We start from the raw sequence: 20372 nt of genomic DNA, 5'->3' as shown, positions 1-20372 counted from the left end.
GGAGGGTAATTGTATCCCTCTATTATTGGTTAGGTTATCCATAATTTCTATGGGGATTGTGGGACTTTGGTAAGCTCAGGTGTTTTGAGAGTTTTGTTAAAGACTACAAGATCATTAAAAATGTTGATGAGGAGCAGAAGAGAGTTCCACTGCTTTGAAAAAATCCATCCTTTAATTTGTGATCTGTTGAACTTTGGGTAATGTTTGAGAACCAGAGAAATTTTAGGGGATCTTTGTGCAAAGATGAGTTTTTGATTTGAGTCTGCATCTGGGCTGATACGTCTCAAATGTGTGCAGCACATGAAGGTCCACCATGTATTGCATGTTAAATGTGCAGAAGCCCATGAAGGTTAATACAGTGCAGGCTGGTATGGTCTCATGGCTGATGATGTAGAAGGAAGCTCGCTGCAATGTTCTTGAACCATCTGAGGGGCTCTAAAAGATATTAGGGGGCATCAAAGTAGATCATATTAGCATAATCGTCATGAGATGGAACCAGGGTAATTGTTGTCTTAACCTCATGAAAGAAACCAGGGAAAGAACATTTTCTCCTGATGATTCTCAGACGAGGGAGAAGGTCTTGGGAGCCATGTGGAGCTGAGCTCTAAATCCAAAGCCATCTGTATGACCCCTAGCAAGTCTATATATGAAGATGTAGTTGTGGTAAGCTCCAAGGTTTTGCAAAGCTTGGAAATCCCAAATACCTTTCTCAGCACCTGGGAAAGGAAACGAAGATGACAGCCCTTCACGTTGCTCCTGTTCTTTGCCTATGAGTGTTGAATACCTTTGAGCTACTGATCTGCCAGTCGTCTCCAAAATCTGATAATGTCATAGGATGCAAGGAATGTTTTCTTTTGTTTACCCTTTCTGAGTGGAGTTGAAATGTATTCCTCGTTCCCAGCCCTCAACGTTTGTGAAAGGATCTGGTCTCCCTCATCGACTCCCCACTCTGAGCAGCAGTAGTTGCTGTGGAGCTTTCTGTATTTTTTTGTGTGCAGGGATTTTGCTCTGTTTGACCCCCTGCATCTGAATTAATGAATCCTCCGTTTCTGTAGAACACAAGAATGAGAAGATAAGTAAATTCAGGCACAACACTACAAGCCAAGATACATCACTGCATACGTCTTTCATAGCCCTTGGCCCAGGCTTTGCTATGAATGACAGAAATGGTTCATTTCTAGGTAGAGAAAGGCATTACAAAAGCCCTGGTATGCCAACCATTCCTTCCTGTACCAGCGTTAGGCGGGTGGGGCACGTCCAGCTCTGTCCCCGACATGTTGTGAAAAGTTAGTCAGGACTAATGTCTGTAGCCTTCTGGTAGGCATTCATCTGTGGAGGTTCGCAGGGAACATGCCTATAGGTTGCCATTGGTCACTTGAACACGCTGTGGGCTTTCTTCAACGCAAGACATGGACAGCTTCCTTAGTTACTCATAGCCCTGTGAAGAAAGGTTTGCATATGGGAAGGGATAGCTGAGAAAAGGCCCACCACACACAGGCTATCTAGATGTCCAGGGACCCACTGCTCGCAGCTGGTCCCAAGATAGGTCTTCCATTAAATGTTGAGGTTACCACTTTTAGTGGTATCGTTAATATGGAGCGCTGTGAACTGCAGTGAATGCCTATTAGTATTGTCAGGGTGTTTCAATCATGGTGTACATCAGGCCTCTCCATAGTTTCAGTATTTAAAAATCCAGACTAAGACAACTGCATAATTATAGGTGCAACCCATAACTTTTCAAAGCTATGGGTCTACGAAAATGACTAGGTTTCTGAGCTGAAGTAAATAGTTGCATTCTGACTGTTCTAAAGAGTCCTTGCTAGTTTCTGCGTTCTGAAAAATAATATACTTCTAGTACCTGGAAACATAGCCACTTTGCAAACATCTTTGAAAGTTAGGCAGAAATAATTGATACTGGGAGGAAGAGAGATCGGCACAGGAGCCTCTGGCCTTAGGGTGAACATATCCTGTTTGGCACAACCTTAGGCTCCGTCAACTAAGAAACGTGGAATGCCTTTACTGTGTTCCTGGACACACCGTACATCTTGCACCATCGAGTAAATGTACACCCATGGCATGAAACATTATAGGCCCATGTAGTTAATGCTTTGCCTGCAGTCCATCACCCTGTGCATAGACTCAAACCACAATAGGGTGGTGAACCTTGAAACAAACACGAGCCGGACAGAGTGAACCACAAATCTGTCATCTGATGCAGTTGCCGTTGTCAAGGAGCAGTGTGTGTTGTGTAGTTTAGAGGTTTAAAATACCTGCTACATGGACGGATGTTGAATCTGGTGATGTTTTACATGGGTTTGAGATGTCCGTGACAACATAGCCTTTTTTTAGCCTTTATAAGGATGGTTATATTCTTGTAACGCAGCACCTGTTATCACCTGATGTGCATGTGTTTTTATTGTCATCCAAGCACAACTTGTTATAGTCCCTACCAAATATCTTTCTTCTATCTGTATCCGAAGAGAAACAGACCGTGATCCCCAGGTGCGGCCATGGGCATTGCTATGTCACATCTGGTCCAGGGATGTTGCAGGCAGGTTTGTTGTCAGCATAGTGAAGATAGTGCCTACTTTTCAGCTGATGACTGCCTGCTTCCTCTTCACCACGTCCCCACTTAGAAGTTGAGCATCACAACTGAAACCTGTAGACCCCGGTAAAGTTCCAGTGAAACAGATAGGTAATAATGAACCCTCAGCAGCTGCATGTCTCTGACCAGAAATCACCAAATCCATCTTTGAGGTCAGAGCTATTAGTTTGTGTGTCCCGCCCCTTTGTGTGATCAGCCGTGCCCTGTGCTCACTTGCTGGGGTGGGCAACACTCAGTGCATAAGATGCTTAGGGAGGGATTGTGTTATGCCCTGCATAGTAATTTCATATCTTGCTGTTTCCCAGTTCTCCTGCTGTTCAGCCACAGTGTGTGTTTGGAGTAGAATGTTGAGGATGCTGTGATGCATAGAACGTTGGGAGTCTGACTGGGTGACAGATGACAGTTACAGATGGGCTGAGCAGCAGGCAGGCTGCTCCTGGTGGGGTTTAGATACTACCTAGGGGGTTTGATACATCAAAGGTGTTTGCTGTGACATTGTACCAAGGACTGACCACTGGGCTACCCTACTTACCTTCTCCAGTTACTTGTTCTACCTGTTTGATGTACCTGTGAACTAACTTGCTGTACAACTGGAATAAAGGTACTGAAGAACTTACATGGCTGACAGCGTCTACTTCATGTGAGAGTACAACATATTTTTGGCGACGAGCGAGAGTTGGAAACGTACTCACTGCCCTGGGAGATGGTACAGTAACAAGAAGAAGAAAGAAGAAGAATTTTCTAACAGCGCAACTAAAAGAAGTAACTCAAGATGTCACTAGCAACAGAAGAAAGTGGCACAGCACTCTTCGCAACCCCACCAGTGTCCTGTACATCGGACAGCCCCAACAACAGAGTGCTGTACCGTCTGGTTGTGTGTACACCCACATGTACTGCACCTGCATGTAAAGTTTACGTCTTGAAAATGATTTTCTATTGGTCTACATGCTACATTGGCGCAGCTAACGTCAAGATTCACTTGGACAGCTGTTTAGCGCTAATTTGGAGGTGTCTGAAGTATGACCGTGAAGGCAACAGGTTTATACAATTTGCGCTGACTTTACATATGGTTTGGCACAACTTGGTCTCTATGCAGCAAATGGTCAGCTAGGGCTGTTGTCAACGTCGTAACTCCTCACGAAGGTGAGCATGGCACAGTGACTCTAAGTTAGGAGTTTGCACAAGGTTTTTAGTGGCGTCTGCACAGCCACAAAGAGATGCGTGTCTCTTTCTCTGGAGCTTTGGGACTCTCACAAGAATGGTTGCTTGAAGGTTCATGTCCCAGTTCTGCGGTCAACATTTTGTATTTGGGCATTTCAAATGGAGGTTGCTGCGTGTGGGGGCTATATTGACATTTATGGTGTTTCCAGCCATCCACTTTTCTTGGACGGAGGCATCGCTTTGGCTTGGGGCGGTGAGACATTTTAATTTATTATTTTATTCGTCGTGTGAGGCCCTACTTTGGTCATTGTCAGTTAAACCATGGTACGGTTTAAACATGTTTGCGCGAGCCTCTTTCAGCGCGTAACTGCCATTTACCTGCTTCGTGACGACTCCTGCTCTGCGCGATCCTCTGTGACGCCTGCTCCAGCCTGAATGTTAGCTCGACATGTTTTGGTGCATGCTGAAGCCGGGAGCCACCCGGTGCGGCGTGAAAAAACGTGCCGCCATCTTGAGATAGGTACTTTTCCTCAGTCTGTGATCATCGATTGCCAACCACGCATATCTCCAACCACGTCGCTGTCTGTTGGTTTATTTTCACTAAAAATTTATTGAAGGAGTCATGCTGACTGGACCACCGGTGCGCGACGATGCTTTTCACTCTGGTGTAATCTTCCATGGTGGTCTCCTGGAGTTTAGGTCTTGTTTATTTACATGCTGTTTCTAAATTGTTTTCAAGCTGCCATGTTTTGATTTTGTAATTTCATTTAAGCAGTGTGCCTTAATCTTCTGTGCAATGTGTTGGGGGCAATGTCAAAATTTTAACATGTCTTGTGTTTTGAACATGTCTTGTTCCTCAAAGTGTTTTCACAATGGATGTGTTTACAGTCAGTGTTTTCTATGCCTGGTTTGGTTAGTGAGAGTAAGTTTGAGGTGTTTTGTCCTCAGTGGTTCAATTACCACAGGTTTAGTGCCCTTACGCAAGGGATGTCCTATTAGAGTTGTTAATGGGCAGTGGTTACACGTTCCCTTATTTTAGGGATGGGTATGGGTTTGGTTCTAGTTCCTTCCCATTTAGAGTTATTGGAACCCCTGCTCTGGGGTTGGTATGTGGTCATGTTACACATTAAGCGGTACACGCGGTTTTTTTATTGAGGCGAGTTGGTGAGTGTGATTTCTACTCACAGTTCCCATTTTATAGGGATGGTCATGGTCTGGGTACGAGCCCCTTTCCATAGTGCGTAACACGCAGCCTTTACTAAGGTGAGTTATGGGTATTGTTCCCATTAAAGGTTTAGAGATTAGTTTCTTACGGTAACCCGGACGCGGGTCATGTTTTCTTGGTTCTCACCAGTTAACATAATATTTTACCCTCTCTGGGTTGGTTTTGATTTATGGGTACGGTTCCCCTACACAGGGTGTATCTTTTTGTTGTGTGGTCCCATATCCATTGTTAAAGTCTTAGGCCCTTGCATTAGGGTGGACTTTAGGGTTATAATCCCGAGTTTTTGTACCTCACAAGAGGAGTGAAGGTTTGCTTTTAGTCATCTTCACAACGTAGGTGAGTTTCCTTATGCTAGGAACTGTGTTTTTTTTACGTGTTCCCTTTCTTTAGGGATTGTACTATAGAGTTGGTATGTGTCGGATGGGTCCCATGCTTTTCTAGGTCATTCCTACTCAGGATGTGCATGCATGGGAGTTAGACTCAAATACAGTGGCAAGGTGGTTACCTTTTGTCTAACGCGATGACACTTTCTCATTTTTGTTTTTGGGAGAGGATGGGTTGTTGTACTCAATTTTTATAATTGTTGTATTTTATCTGTTCTCTACTTTGAATGGTTCTTTATCTCTCGTGATGTTCTTATTTGCACATCCCTGGTTTTGATTCATTCTTTTCTTGGGGAAATTTTGCTATGTTTGAGACTTGGCAATTTGTGCTTTATGCGGGTTTGTTCCCCTTTTGCTATACGCTACTTATTGTCACAATCTATTGTATTTATTTAATTACAAGTGTATTCTCTTTTGTGTATGGCTTGCTCTAATTGCATTGTTGCATTTCCATAGTACAAATGTCACTTTTGTTTTTCATTTTAAAAGAAGGGGGATATGTTATGCCCTGCATAGTAATTTCATATCTTGCTGTTTCCCAGTTCTCCTGCTGTTCAGCCACAGTGTGTGTTTGGAGTAGAATGTTGAGGATGCTGTGATGCATAGAACGTTGGGAGTCTGACTGGGTGACAGATGACAGTTACAGATGGGCTGAGCAGCAGGCAGGCTGCTCCTGGTGGGGTTTAGATACTACCTAGGGGGTTTGATACATCAAAGGTGTTTGCTGTGACATTGTACCAAGGACTGACCACTGGGCTACCCTACTTACCTTATCCAGTTACTTGTTCTACCTGTTTGATGTACCTGTGAACTAACTTGCTGTACAACTGGAATAAAGGTACTGAAGAACTTACATGGCTGACAGCGTCTACTTCATGTGAGAGTACAACAGATTGCGTACGGAAACAGAGAGAGGATGGGCATCTGGTCTACCTATAGCCTTAAATACAAGCCTGCTGGTGAATCTTTCTAGGCATTGTACTGCAACGGAGTGACCTCTGTGATGGGCTCTTGTCCCCTGTGCCCTTCGTTTGATAACCTCAGTGCAGTCAGTGCGCCTTCTGGGGTCCATTGATGGTGTGGGGAGGGACCTCTGTGATGTGCCCTTGTCCTCGGTGCAGTCAGTGCGCCGTCTCGGGCTCACTGATGGTGTGGGGAGTGACCTCTGTGATGGGCTTGTGTCCTCGGTGCAGTCAGTGCGCCGTCTCAGCCCCACTGATGGTGTGGGGAGTGACCTCTGTGATGGGCTTGTGTCCTTGGTGCAGTCAGTGCGCCGTCTCAGGCCCACTGATGGTGTGGGGAGTGACCTCTGTGATGGGCTCGTGTCCTCGGTGCAGTCAGTGGGCCGTCTCGGGCCCACTGATGGTGTGGGGAGTGACCTCTGTGATGTGCCCTTGTCCTCAGTGCAGTCAGTGCGCCTTCTCGGGCCCACTGATGGTGTGGGGAGTGACCTCTGTGATGTGCCCTTGTCCTCGGTGCAATCAGTGCGCCGTCTCGGGCCCACTGATGGTGTGGGGAGTGACCTCTGTGATGGGCCCTTGTCCTCGGTGCAGTCAGTGCGCCTTCTCGGGCCCACTGATGGTGTGGGGAGTGACCTCTGTGATGGGTCCTTGTCCTCGGTGCAGTCAGTGCGCCTTCTCGGGCCCACTGATGGTGTGGGCAGTGACCTCTGTGATGGGCCCTTGTCCTCGGTGCAGTCAGTGCGCCGTCTCGGGCCCACTGATGGTGTGGGGAGTGACCTCTGTGATGGGCTCGTGTCCTCTGTGCAGTCAGTGGGCCGTCTCGGGCCCACTGATGGTGTGGGGAGTGACCTCTGTGATGGGCCCTTGTCCTCGGTGCAGTCAGTGCGCCTTCTCGGGCCCACTGATGGTGTGGGGAGTGACCTCTGTGATGGGCCCTTGTCCTCGGTGCAGTCAGTGCGCCTTCTCGGGGCCACTGATGGTGTGGGGAGTGACCTCTGTGATGGGCCCTTGTCCTCGGTGCAGTCAGTGCGCCTTCTCGGGCCCACTGATGGTGTGGGGAGTGACCTCTGTGATGGGCTCTTGTCCTCGGTGCAGTCAGTGCGCCGTCTCGGGCCTACTGATGGTGTGGGGAGTGACCTCTGCGATGGGCTCTTGTCGTCAGTGCAGTCAGTGCGCCGTCTCGGGCCCACTGATGGTGTGGGGAGTGACATCTGTGATGGGCCCTTGTCCTCAGTGCAGTCAGTGCGCCTTCTCGGGCCCACTGATGGTGTGGGGAGTGACCTCTGTGATGGGCTTGTGTCCTCAGTGCAGACAGTGCGCCTTCTCGGGCCCACTGATGGTGTGGGGAGTGACCTCTGTGATGGGCTCTTGTCCTCGGTGCAGTCAGTGCGCCATCTCGGGCCCACTGATGGTGTGGGGAGTGACCTCTGTGATGGGCTCTTGTCCTCGGTGCAGTCAGTGCGCCGTCTCAGGCCCACTGATGGTGTGGGGAGTGACCTCTGTGATGGGCCCTTGTCCTCAGTGCAGTGAGTGCGCCGTCTCAGGCCCACTGATGGTGTGGGGAGTGACCTCTGTGATGGGCCCTTGTCCTCAGTGCAGTCAGTGCGCCTTCTCGGGCCCACTGATGGTGTGGGGAGTGACCTCTGTGATGGGCCCTTGTCCTCAGTGCAGTCAGTGCGCCGTCTCAGGCCCACTGATGGTGTGGGGAGTGACCTCTGTGATGGGCTTGTGTCCTCAGTGCAGTCAGTGCGCCTTCTCGGGCCTACTGATGGTGTGGGGAGTGGCCTCTGTGATGGCCCTTGTCCTCAGTGCAGTGAGTGCGCCGTCTCGGGCCCACTGATGGTGTGGGGAGTGACCTCTGTGATGGGCTCGTGTCCTCTGTGCAGTCAGTGCGCCGTCTCAGGCCCACTGATGGTGTGGGGAGTGACCTCTGTGAAGGGCCCTTGTCCTCAGTGCAGTCAGTGCGCCTTCTCGGGCCCACTGATGGTGTGGGGAGTGACCTCTGCGATGGGCTCTTGTCGTCAGTGCAGTCAGTGCGCCGTCTCGGGCCCACTGATGGTGTGGGGAGTGACCTCTGTGATGGGCCCTTGTCCTCAGTGCAGTCAGTGCGCCTTCTCGGGCCCACTGATGGTGTGGGGAGTGACCTCTGCGATGGGCTCTTGTCGTCAGTGCAGTCAGTGCGCCGTCTCGGGCCCACTGATGGTGTGGGGAGCGACCTCTGTGATGGGCTCGTGTCCTCTGTGCAGTCAGTGGGCCGTCTCGGGCCCACTGATGGTGTGGGGAGTGACCTCTGTGATGGGCCCTTGTCCTCGGTGCAGTCAGTGCGCCTTCTCTGGCCCACTGATGTGTGGGGAGTGACCTCTGTGATGGGCCCTTGTCCTCGGTGCAGTCAGTGCGCCTTCTCGGGCCCACTGATGGTGTGGGGAGTGACCTCTGTGATGGGCTCTTGTCCTCTGTGCAGTCAGTGCGCCGTCTCGGGCCTACTGATGGTGTGGGGAGTGACCTCTGCGATGGGCTCTTGTCGTCAGTGCAGTCAGTGCGCCATCTTGGGCCCACTGATGGTGTGGGGAGTGACCTCTGTGATGGGCCCTTGTCCTCAGTGCAGTCAGTGCGCCTTCTCGGGCCCACTGATGGTGTGGGGAGTGACCTCTGTGATGGGCCCTTGTCCTCAGTGCAGTCAGTGCGCCGTCTCAGGCCCACTGATGGTGTGGGGAGTGACCTCTGTGATGGGCCCTTGTCCTCAGTGCAGTCAGTGCGCCGTCTCAGGCCCACTGATGGTGTGGGGAGTGACCTCTGTGATGGGCTCATGTCCTCCGTGCAGTCAGTGCGCCTTCTCAGGCCCACTGATGGTGTGGGGAGTGACCTCTGTGATCATGGGCTCTTGTCCTCGGTGCAGTCAGTGCGCCGTCTCGGGCCCACTGATGGTGTGGGGAGTGACCTCTGTGATGGGCTCTTGTCCTCGGTGCAGTCAGTGCGCCATCTCGGGCCCACTGATGGTGTGGGGAGTGACCTCTGTGATGAGCTCTTGTCCTCGGTGCAGTCAGTGCGCCGTCTCGGGCCCACTGATGGTGTGGGGAGTGACCTCTGTGATGGGCTCTTGTCCTCAGTGCAGTCAGTGCGCCGTCTCGGGCCCACTGATGGTGTGGGGAGTGACCTCTGTGGTGAGCCCTTGTCCTCAGTGCAGTGAGTGCGCCGTCTCAGGCCCACTGATGGTGTGGGGAGTGACCTCTGTGATGGGCCCTTGTCCTCAGTGCAGTCAGTGCGCCTTCTCGGGCCCACTGATGGTGTGGGGAGTGACCTCTGTGATGGGCCCTTGTCCTCAGTGCAGTCAGTGCGCCGTCTCAGGCCCACTGATGGTGTGGGGAGTGACCTCTGTGATGGGCTCTTGTCCTCAGTGCAGTCAGTGCGCCGTCTCGGGCCCACTGATGGTGTGGGGAGTGACCTCTGTGGTGAGCCCTTGTCCTCAGTGCAGTGAGTGCGCCGTCTCAGGCCCACTGATGGTGTGGGGAGTGACCTCTGTGATGGGCCCTTGTCCTCAGTGCAGTCAGTGCGCCTTCTCGGGCCCACTGATGGTGTGGGGAGTGACCTCTGTGATGGGCCCTTGTCCTCAGTGCAGTCAGTGCGCCGTCTCAGGCCCACTGATGGTGTGGGGAGTGACCTCTGTGATGGGCCCTTGTCCTCAGTGCAGTCAGTGCGCCGTCTCAGGCCCACTGATGGTGTGGGGAGTGACCTCTGTGATGGGCTCATGTCCTCCGTGCAGTCAGTGCGCCTTCTCAGGCCCACTGATGGTGTGGGGAGTGACCTCTGTGATCATGGGCTCTTGTCCTCGGTGCAGTCAGTGCGCCGTCTCGGGCCCACTGATGGTGTGGGGAGTGACCTCTGTGATGGGCTCTTGTCCTCGGTGCAGTCAGTGCGCCATCTCGGGCCCACTGATGGTGTGGGGAGTGACCTCTGTGATGAGCTCTTGTCCTCGGTGCAGTCAGTGCGCCGTCTCGGGCCCACTGATGGTGTGGGGAGTGACCTCTGTGATGGGCTCTTGTCCTCAGTGCAGTCAGTGCGCCGTCTCGGGCCCACTGATGGTGTGGGGAGTGACCTCTGTGGTGAGCCCTTGTCCTCAGTGCAGTGAGTGCGCCGTCTCAGGCCCACTGATGGTGTGGGGAGTGACCTCTGTGATGGGCTCGTGTCCTCGGTGCAGTCAGTGCGCCGTCTCGGGCCTACTGATGGTGTGGGGAGTGACCTCTGTGATGGGCCCTTGTCCTCAGTGCAGTCAGTGCGCCTTCTCGGGCCCACTGATGGTGTGGGGAGTGACCTCTGTGGTGAGCCCTTGTCCTCAGTGCAGTGAGTGCGCCGTCTCAGGCCCACTGATGGTGTGGGGAGTGACCTCTGTGATGGGCCCTTGTCCTTGGTGCAGTCAGTGCGCCATCTCGGGCCCACTGATGGTGTGGGGAGTGACCTCTGTGATGGGCTCTTGTCCTCCGTGCAGTCAGTGCGCCTTCTCGGGCCCACTGATGGTGTGGGGAGTGACCTCTGTGATGGGCCCTTGTCCTCGGTGCAGTCAGTGCGCCTTCTCGGGCCCCCTGATGGTGTGGGGAGTGACCTCTGGGATGGGCCCTTGTCCTCGGTGCAGTCAGTGCGCCATCTCGGGCCCACTGATGGTGTGGGGAGTGGCCTCTGTGATGGGCTCGTGCCCTCGGTGCAGTCAGTGCGCCGTCTCAGGCCCACTGATGGTGTGGGGAGTGACCTCTGTGGTGAGCCCTTGTCCTCAGTGCAGTGAGTGCGCCGTCTCGGGCCCACTGATGGTGTGGGGAGTGACCTCTGGGATGGGCCCTTGTCCTCGGTGCAGTGAGTGCGCCGTCTCAGGCCCACTGATGGTGTGGGGAGTGACCTCTGTGATCATGGGCTCTTGTCCTCGGTGCAGTCAGTGCGCCGTCTCGGGCCCACTGATGGTGTGGGGAGTGACCTCTGTGATGGGCTCTTGTCCTCGGTGCAGTCAGTGCGCCATCTCGGGCCCACTGATGGTGTGGGGAGTGACCTCTGTGATGAGCTCTTGTCCTCGGTGCAGTCAGTGCGCCGTCTCGGGCCCACTGATGGTGTGGGGAGTGACCTCTGTGGTGAGCCCTTGTCCTCAGTGCAGTGAGTGCGCCGTCTCGGGCCCACTGATGGTGTGGGGAGTGACCTCTGGGATGGGCCCTTGTCCTCGGTGCAGTCAGTGCGCCGTCTCGGGCCCACTGTGGTGTGGGGAGTGACCTCTGTGATGGGCTCTTGTCCTCAGTGCAGTGAGTGCGCCGTCTCGGGCCCACTGATGGTGTGGGGAGTGACCTCTGGGATGGGCCCTTGTCCTCAGTGCAGTCAGTGCGCCGTCTCAGGCCCACTGATGGTGTGGGGAGTGACCTCTGGGATGGGCCCTTGTCCTCAGTGCAGTCAGTGCGCCGTCTCAAGCCCACTGATGGGGTGGGGAGTGACCTCTGTGGTGAGCCCTTGTCCTCAGTGCAGTGAGTGCGCCGTCTCAGGCCCACTGATGGTGTGGGGAGTGACCTCTGTGATGGCCCTTGTCCTCGGTGCAGTCAGTGCGCCGTCTCGGGCCCACTGTGGTGTGGGGAGTGACCTCTGTGATGGCCTCGCCTCTTTTGCTAAGTATGACGAGGCAGCAATAAAACTTCAGACTGTTACTCACCCGGGCTCTCGTTTAGACGCTGTCTGCGTTTATCTTGGCCGCTCTCACTCTCTGACTCAGTGACGTCTCCCTCCAGCCCTGGCACTCGCTGAAAGCCAAATGTTGTCAGAAGCGCGGGCGACAGCTTTAAATAGCGTAAATGGAAACAGGCGCAGAGAAAATGCAATTCATAATGGAGGGTTTGTAATTGGCCCGTGACTCGGAACTTGAAATCTTCCTGATCACACAATCATCTGAATGCAACTAGAGAGTCGTTTTGTTGTATGTCGAGAGTCCCCCATCATTGCTGTTACTCTATGGATGCGTAAGTGTCCTTGCTTATGTCTTGGTTTGTGATTCCGGTGAAATGTTATATAAATTCATGGCAGTGTATGGCTGGTATATGGAAGAGGACGGAAGCCCTGCAGATGTGAAGTCTGGGATGAGTATATTGTGGAAATTAGACAGTTAAGGGCCACGTGTAGAAAGGTAATCGTTACGATGACCAAATAGGACATTTTTGCGATTTGCTGTTGGGTAATTGCAAACCCCAATGTACAAATGTGTCTTTGACACAGTTTGCGATTTCCAGTGGGTCATAAATAGCCCTACCTCATGAATATTAATAAGGTAGGTCTCGTTTGTGACCTATTGGGAATCGCTGGAATCACAGGGAGGGTGACCTTCTGGGCTCAGCAGACCACAATGTCTGTGATTGCTTCTAAATAAAGGATTTTTATTCCCCAAATGCAGCCCGTTTTCCTTAAAGAAAAACAGGATGCATTTAAAAATAATTTTTCATCTTTTAATAGTAGCCAGTGGTCCGTGGGACCACTGCCTGCTAAAAAATGTTTTTACAAACATTCACAAAGGGGACGGGGTTCCTTGGGGACCCTACCCATTTATGAATGGGATACCACCTACTTGAAGTAGGTGGTAAAATGCGGATGTTTTGCGACCGCATTTCGTTCGCAAATCATTTACACATACCACTGCAATTTGGAATTAGGAAGGGATGCCCTAAACTCGCCCCTTGCTAATACTGAATCACTAACCCAATTTGGGATTCAGTAATAGTTTACCGAATAGCAAAAAGGGCTTTGTAAATGTGAAAAAAGAAAACCTTTTTTTATTTGCACATTTTCCTATTTGCGACCACAGAAAGCCTGTGTACATGTGGCCCTATATTTGCATTCGTAACTTGCCCAAAGTTAGTGCCCCATATAAATTTCAACTGGTCCCTGAAGGAGTGGGGTTTGTGTGGGACGTGACCAGTGTTTTCTAGCAAGGGCTGTCTTATTTGGGTTAGTTGTGCTGAGTTACTGCTTGATTAATACCCAGACCTTTTTTTGACGACATTACTGTGTCACCTGATACACATGTGATGTTCAGGCACGATGGCAATAATTATAAGTGATGAAGTTTCTTTTTTCTACATGATGACACTGCGTTAAAACCCATTTTAGGGTGTCTAGTAGAGGGCCCGGAATAGTTTCTCATTGCAGTATAGTGCCTGACGTTTTGCTTTCATTGATCAAGTTGATCCTGTGTGTGTACTACATAGGGGGTGCCGAAGCGGGTGCTCAGTTTAGTGCATTGGCATTGATGATGAATGTATCTTGCAATGCGTTGCATATGTGGTGTGAACGTTGTCCTGTGGTGATTACCCTGATGGTTTCTCACTCCACTACTCTACCTATTTTTACAGGCTCTGTATCATATGAAGTTTATAGACACAGGCTTCACACTGCCTTTCTACAAAAGGATGCTCAATAAAAAGCCCACACTCAAGGACTTGGAATCCATCGACCCAGAATTTTACAACTCCATCGTCTGGATCAAGTGAGTGAAACTGGAGCTACCGAACCAGCATCCTTAGCCTATTTATATCTATTCTCGATCACCAAGCCTGTATTCTGAATGTTGGAAATTAAAAGTAATCTGTCTAGGGTGTATCAGACGTGCATTCTCGAGAACTCATGAGTTGAAGGATCAGATTTTAAAGGTAAAAAAAGGTACCTGGATCGCATGGTAAGACGACGTAAGGTTGAAGGCGGGGGCTACAAATTCGATAGTTACTTACCTTTGCACAGAGGGAAACATGGGCTTGGAAGCTATGAGTTCTTCACTTTCATTACATGACATGGTCCTATATTGTTTCCTTTGCCACAGATGATCTAGTCTTCACAGTTTCATTCTACATATCTAGATGTCAAATCAGTTGTTTCTTGTGCTTGATCCTTTATTTTGGGTTGTCCACGATGAGTCCTCAATGCAGCCAGGTCTTAGTTGTCTAGTCTAATCCAGTCTGTTTTGTTAGGGGCTTGCCGCCAACATTGGCATTAGGCTTGATGTAATGTCTTTCATTAGACTGGGCCTCTCACATAAACTTTAATTGATAACTTGATAATAGTTAGTTTTATGGGTCCTTATGCGCAGTTCTCCCTAACAGTGTGTCTTGTGAAGATGTGAATTACTCCTTGATGGCTGGTATGATTTCAAGCTGAAGTGTTTCTACCCAGTTTTCTTACTGTTCTTTCTTTGTTAAGGGAGAACAACCTGGAGGAATGTGAGCTGGAGCTCTACTTCATTCAGGATATGGAGATCCTTGGCAAAGTGACGACCTATGAGCTTAAGGAAGGGGGCGAAAGTATAAGAGTGACCGAGGAGAACAAGGAGGAGTATATCCTGTAAGTATGTTGCAGCACTACTTGAGTTAGCATGCAACACTACTTGAGGATATCATTCAAGAGTTATGAAAGGAAGAAGGAACATGTATGGCCTCCCGTGGCCTCCTTTACTCCTCAGCTGCTGTTGACACCATGCACATCAGGGTCCTACTACAGATGCTGGAAGCATAAGCTTTGCTGGAGATGCACTAAACTGTATTTACGCCTTTCGTTCTGCATGATGTGACCCAGGTAATAATTCTATGAAAAATGTTGATCCAAACAGCTCAATCTGCCCCCTGGATGTCTAAGGTAGGCAGGAGCTGCTGGATCCAGGCTACATTTTCAGGATGGGCACTGACTATGTGAATTCAATCCGCTAGATTAAACATATGTATATTTATATCCTATCATATTTATGCTGAAAAATCCAACATAGATTCCTACCACATGGACCTGCCTTGGACACCCTTGCTGTAAGCACTGTATGGAGCTTACAGGTTAGCTTTTAGTTGCAACACATGCAAGGCCCTCCTTCCCCCAATTTAGCTAGTCCCTACTAGTATCCACTGCATCCTACGGTGCTTCATTGGTTGCCCATTGTATCACCAGTATAATTCATAAATGCATATATCAAGAGAAGTACACGCCCCCCAACAGCAATTTATCTCACAAACGAAAGTCTATCTCACAGACTCCACAAAAAACACCCAGCAAGACGTACAAACTTCACCACCATCGGATCATTCGTAAATTCTCATATTTTATGTATTTCCTGTTGGCATACTTGTAATCCAGACGACTGACAATAATTCAAGCATGTGAATCTATGGAAAACATCACATCAGAAAAACTGTATTTACAGATTTAAACAACAATTAGCGTGAAATCTATTCTAGAATCACACGCTTTGCTCAATTTAGGCAAGTACATTTTTCTTAGTACAAGTTTCAGTCCCCAAACACATGCTGACTTCAATGATTTCTGTTTCAGAGCAGCTTCCACTAGCTTCTTTTAAGTTCATGTCGATTAGACCGCCTTTCTACTAACACTGATCTTATTGTTCCTCTGTGTACATCTGCTATGCTTTTGGGTGCGTAAAATACTATTTGTGATGCCACTCACGCATTATACACTGCTGCATAGACATAAATTAATTATGGTACAATGGAGCTCCAATGAATGAACATATACTCTTTTCCCCAACAGTAACCAACACATTACCACCCCTTCCTGCTACGGAGTGTCTGCTTTTCCTTATACCCAGCTTCTGGTGGTAGCATTAAAACACAATTTCTTATAAAGTTATTTCAATCTCCACACTGACCTTCTTCCCTTCAAAACTCACAAATCTGTTTGGGGGACCAATTCCGAACTATGCTAATTAGAAAGCAATACTTTTTATTTTCATCTTCTGTGTGGGTGGTCACTGATTATCTTAAGGTACAAATTTATGTTGGCAATTTCTCTTACATACCATCCTTTTTTCGCATGAGGTGGAGAGATGGGTCTTGTGTGTCACTCTGTGCATTTTGGTTTCAGGCTTCTAACTGACTGGAGGTTCACCAGAGGAGTAGAGGAGCAGACCAAGGCCTTCTTAGATGGCTTCAATGAGGTGGCACCTCTCGAGTGGCTGCGGTACTTTGATGAGAAAGAGCTGGAGGTGAGAACCGGGCAATGAGTTTAAGTTGGGAACTCTGTTGAATCTATTATGTTTCTACTACTGCCTTTCCTACCCCCCCCCCCCAGACTGTGTACTTTGCAGAGTCAAATAGATCAGTTGCACAGCTACCTGGTTTCACTTTGGTTTGCCTCTTGTAGAATCGGTGGTGCTCTGGCTTAGTGTCCATTGCTTCCCTTGGCTGCCTGAGCTTTGGACTGGCATGTGGTACAGTACGTAATGTTTCCAGGGACATAATGACCCCTGCAGCACCTGTGGTGCAATGGTACCCCGGACACTCCAGGGGCCCCCCAATTCTTTAAAGTGTGCCTCATTCATCCTAAGGCCAATGAATATCGGTGAGATATGGATGACTCAGGGGCTCCTCGTCACGTTCTGCAGGGGTGCCCCATCATTTTGCATAACGCCACTGAATATTTCCTAGAGAGTCTGAAATTTTCCACACCTGGTGAATGAAACATTATCTGTTCTGAAAACCACTCATTGGTGTGTTGTGAATCCAGTAGTTGAACATAGAATTTCTTTCTTTTGAGTTTGTTCGAGTTGAGCATGCCTAGCCAATTCTTCCTGATTTTCACACACGGTGTAGATAGGCCGTGGCCACTCTGATGTAAGAGGGTGTCTAGCAGATTCTCGAGATCCTTAAAGCTAGTTTTGATGGGTGATGGCCACGCTAATCCGGTACTCGAGGGTAACTTCCTAACAAGCTATTATCCTAGAAAAACAATGTTATTCTGGATGGTTTACTCAAATAATTGACTCTCATGGGAGTATGGGGCAGTGACGAGGAGACCAACATATTAAAGCTATTGCTTCCAACTGTATGTTGGGCACCTATTAAGGGAGTCTGTGAGGCAGTGAAGATTGTGATTTTTCTTGGTCCACATATGATACGCCCAGCAAAGTGCTGCACACTGCCATTTTGATGGACCTGTTATCTAGATGGCTTTAAGCCAACTCCCATTTTACCCACTAAAGGATTACTTAAAGAAAAGCAAGATTTCAATAGAATGGTTGGTGAACACATCTTACAAAAGTTATACCTTTACATGTCTACAAGTATTTATGTGGCAGATTTGTGTATCACCACTTTACATTTCTGGTTTACACACAGTGTTTTCCCTGTTTCACCATGAATTATTGGTGTGCTTTACATTAAGAAACTGGTCTTGAGCAGGAGAAAATCACACATTTAAATGCAGTTACTCAGCGACTTTAAGGAGTGGGTCTAGATGCGTGGGGTCGTATACACTACTGGATAAACGGATGAAGTGAGTTTTGAGATATTTTCTGAATTACTTTGTGGTTTCAGCTCCTAGGTCTGCTAGAATGGAGTTCAGAAAAGTGTTGCGGTCCCTGAGAAAGTTTAGGTCAGTGTTTGGGAGGTCTTCCATCTGGTGATTTCATTATTAAGAGTTCTTACCTCCGAGACCTCTTTCATCACCTTAGATGTAGGTTTTTCAGATAAGTAGGTCTTTTGAGGTGGATCACTTTTGAAGTGAAGCAGCATATCTTTATTTCATTCTCACTTTAATGGGAAATCAGCCTAGTACCTTCATAATGCATGAGATATGGTCACATTCTCTAGTGGATGACAGAAGTCAGACATTAAATTTAGGATCACTTTGATTGGTGCCTGTGAAGTTTGAGGACTCCAGAAAGGCTAGCATTGACAAAAAGCTAGACAGGAGAGGTGTAATCTAAGTTCCATTATCTTCAAGTGTGCAGATGAGACGGTAGGCGACAATTGGCTCGCTAAGTGATTCTGTTGACACGTTGGATAAAAGTAAATGTCAATCTAGTGTGAATATTTTGTTAGAGCTAATAGGTTGGAGGCATTTTAATAGCGCACATTCTGCTTTTGGTAAATAGTGAGGGTCACTGAAGATTTTGTCAGAGACATTTAGTTTGAGGCATTTGTACAGGACACATTTTTTCATAGGTATGCTTAGCAACACTAATGTAGATCCAAGTCTGATTCACATTGTGCTCAGTATTACGTTTTGGTCTGTTCTTCAGTTATTCGAGTCTCACATTCATTTGTTGTGAGGTGTGGATGATTGTTCTTGTTGTTTGATGGATGAGACCCTAGAGGCTTATACCAAATGAATTATGCATCTTATAGCTGGAAGTTATACTCATTTCCCGGCACACTGGTATGCTAAAGGGAAGTGATGACCGCTAGCGATCACAATCCTAACCAGGTATGTGGTATATTTGTGCTGTGTTGGATGTATAAAAACATGTTCTTTCTAACATATTTTATTGAATGTTTCCTGATGGTGTTTCTTATTAGTGCTGTTGTATTCTACATGTTAGCGGCCTATGTATTCCCTGCATTCCATATGTAAACTATGCAAACAGCTCAAACAATACAAACCTTCTGTTACTTATAGATGCATGGATCAGGTAGCTATTTAGCTATGATACGGCATTAAATCAAATGAGTTAATATATTGGCTCTTTTGCATGAAAACAGAGCAGAAGAGATGAGCCTATGGTCCTGTTGTTGGGGTCACATGACTGTTCTCAACCATCGCTATATGCAAGAGGCTGCTTTCTTCGTATTCTGAGGTGAAAGACTTGTCATGCAATCTGCAGGTGTAGACGCTGCCTGCAACAAACCTGAAATGGATGCCTAGTGTAGGGAAGCCTGCATGGGGACGTCAAGAGGAGCCTTGTGAGAGGAGACGGTGAAGGCATAGATAGAAAACATTGTGAAGATTGTAGAAGCCACTAGCACAATCCATTTAGTCCCAAAACACCCAAAGCCATATGCATTCATTAACAGCCATCTCTGCGTCCCACCCGGGTGAAAGCCCTAAAGCCCACATTTCTTACCCACCTGCACACCACGGCATAGAGAACAGAAGTGTACCCTCAGTAGCCAAATAACCTACTAACATTGATAAGAGACAGGAGTACTCTCTTTCAGGCTCCACAAGTTGTATAGGATCACACTTTGCACAGCATAACTATCCTTTGGGTGACATAGTATGTACAACTCAGACTTCAGCTGTCATCGCACAGCCTCAGACGCAAAAGCCATATTTCAGTTTACAGTCTTACACTGTGGAACCCTCCGTCACAGTACACATGCCATAGTTCCTGGCTTCAGACCACATGCTCCAAGACAGTCTTCAGACTTTTTGTAAAAAGAATAAACCGAGTAGGGATAAAGGTCCAGCCCTAAAGAATACAATTGTTTACTGGAAAATGGTTTGTGTACCACCAGAAGTTCTTTTCCGAGGCAGAAATCTAGGTGTACCAGTTTGAGTTTCCCCAACCCGAGCAACCCACTGAATAGATATTTACTACTTGTATAAATTGGTGTTAGTGAGTCCTTTTTGGGATTGACTGCTCGCCCATCCCACCCTGAGAGAATCAAGTGCAGAGAGTAATTCTCCTGTCTACCAAGTTTGGGGCACCAGTAGTAAACAACAGTATCCACAAACGATACTGCTGCATTAGTTCTGACTGCCCCAGGACCTTAAGAAAAGATCTCACTGACACCAATTTATAAAAGTGGTAAATATCTGTTCAGTAGATTGTTCAGGTTTGGGGAAATTCCAACTGGCACGCCTAAATTTGTGCCTCGGAAAAGAACCTCTGGTGGTCTACAAAGCATTTTCCAGTAAACAATTGTATCCTTTAGGGCTGTAACTTTATCCCTTTTTGTTCTCACTGCATTATAGATGCAAAGTAACATTTGCTGCAAACAGTTTTGGGGTATTTTTTGATCTGTATTTAATGAGCATCCAATGCTAAAAGTGTACAAATATCAATTGAATACATGTATTAACTAATTAAATCCTTGGCCAACATTTTCAGACACTGCACGTGTTCAAGAACTTGTGAATTCGAGGAAGCTGTTCGAAAACTGGTGATCAGAAGCGTGAATGTTAAGCGCAAAATAATGTGTTGGAATTCTCTCTGGAAATAGAAATTTAACCTTAACCATACTGATGTGCCAAGTAGTTTAACAGAGAGGCACAGTGCTATATTTACAGATGGAGTTCTGTTTATGAAGATT

General features: G+C 48.3%; 1 protein-coding gene across 2 annotated transcripts in view; it reads left to right on the top strand.

The window, feature by feature from the left end:
- Window positions 1–20372, top strand: part of WWP2 (WW domain containing E3 ubiquitin protein ligase 2) — a 462541-nt gene that overhangs the window by 402000 nt on the left and 40169 nt on the right. For both annotated transcript variants that reach the window (XM_085639040.1, XM_085639039.1), the window contains exons 16-18: window positions 13698–13831; window positions 14539–14679; window positions 16201–16321. In XM_085639040.1, coding sequence (XP_085495166.1) covers window positions 13698–13831; window positions 14539–14679; window positions 16201–16321 — 396 coding nt within the window. The remainder of the gene's footprint in view (window positions 1–13697; window positions 13832–14538; window positions 14680–16200; window positions 16322–20372) is intronic.

This window comes from Triturus cristatus, chromosome 12 (assembly GCF_964204655.1).
Source record: "Triturus cristatus chromosome 12, aTriCri1.1, whole genome shotgun sequence".
Taxonomy (NCBI): Eukaryota; Metazoa; Chordata; class Amphibia; order Caudata; family Salamandridae; genus Triturus; species Triturus cristatus.
This window is presented reverse-complemented; position numbering and strand designations above follow the sequence as displayed.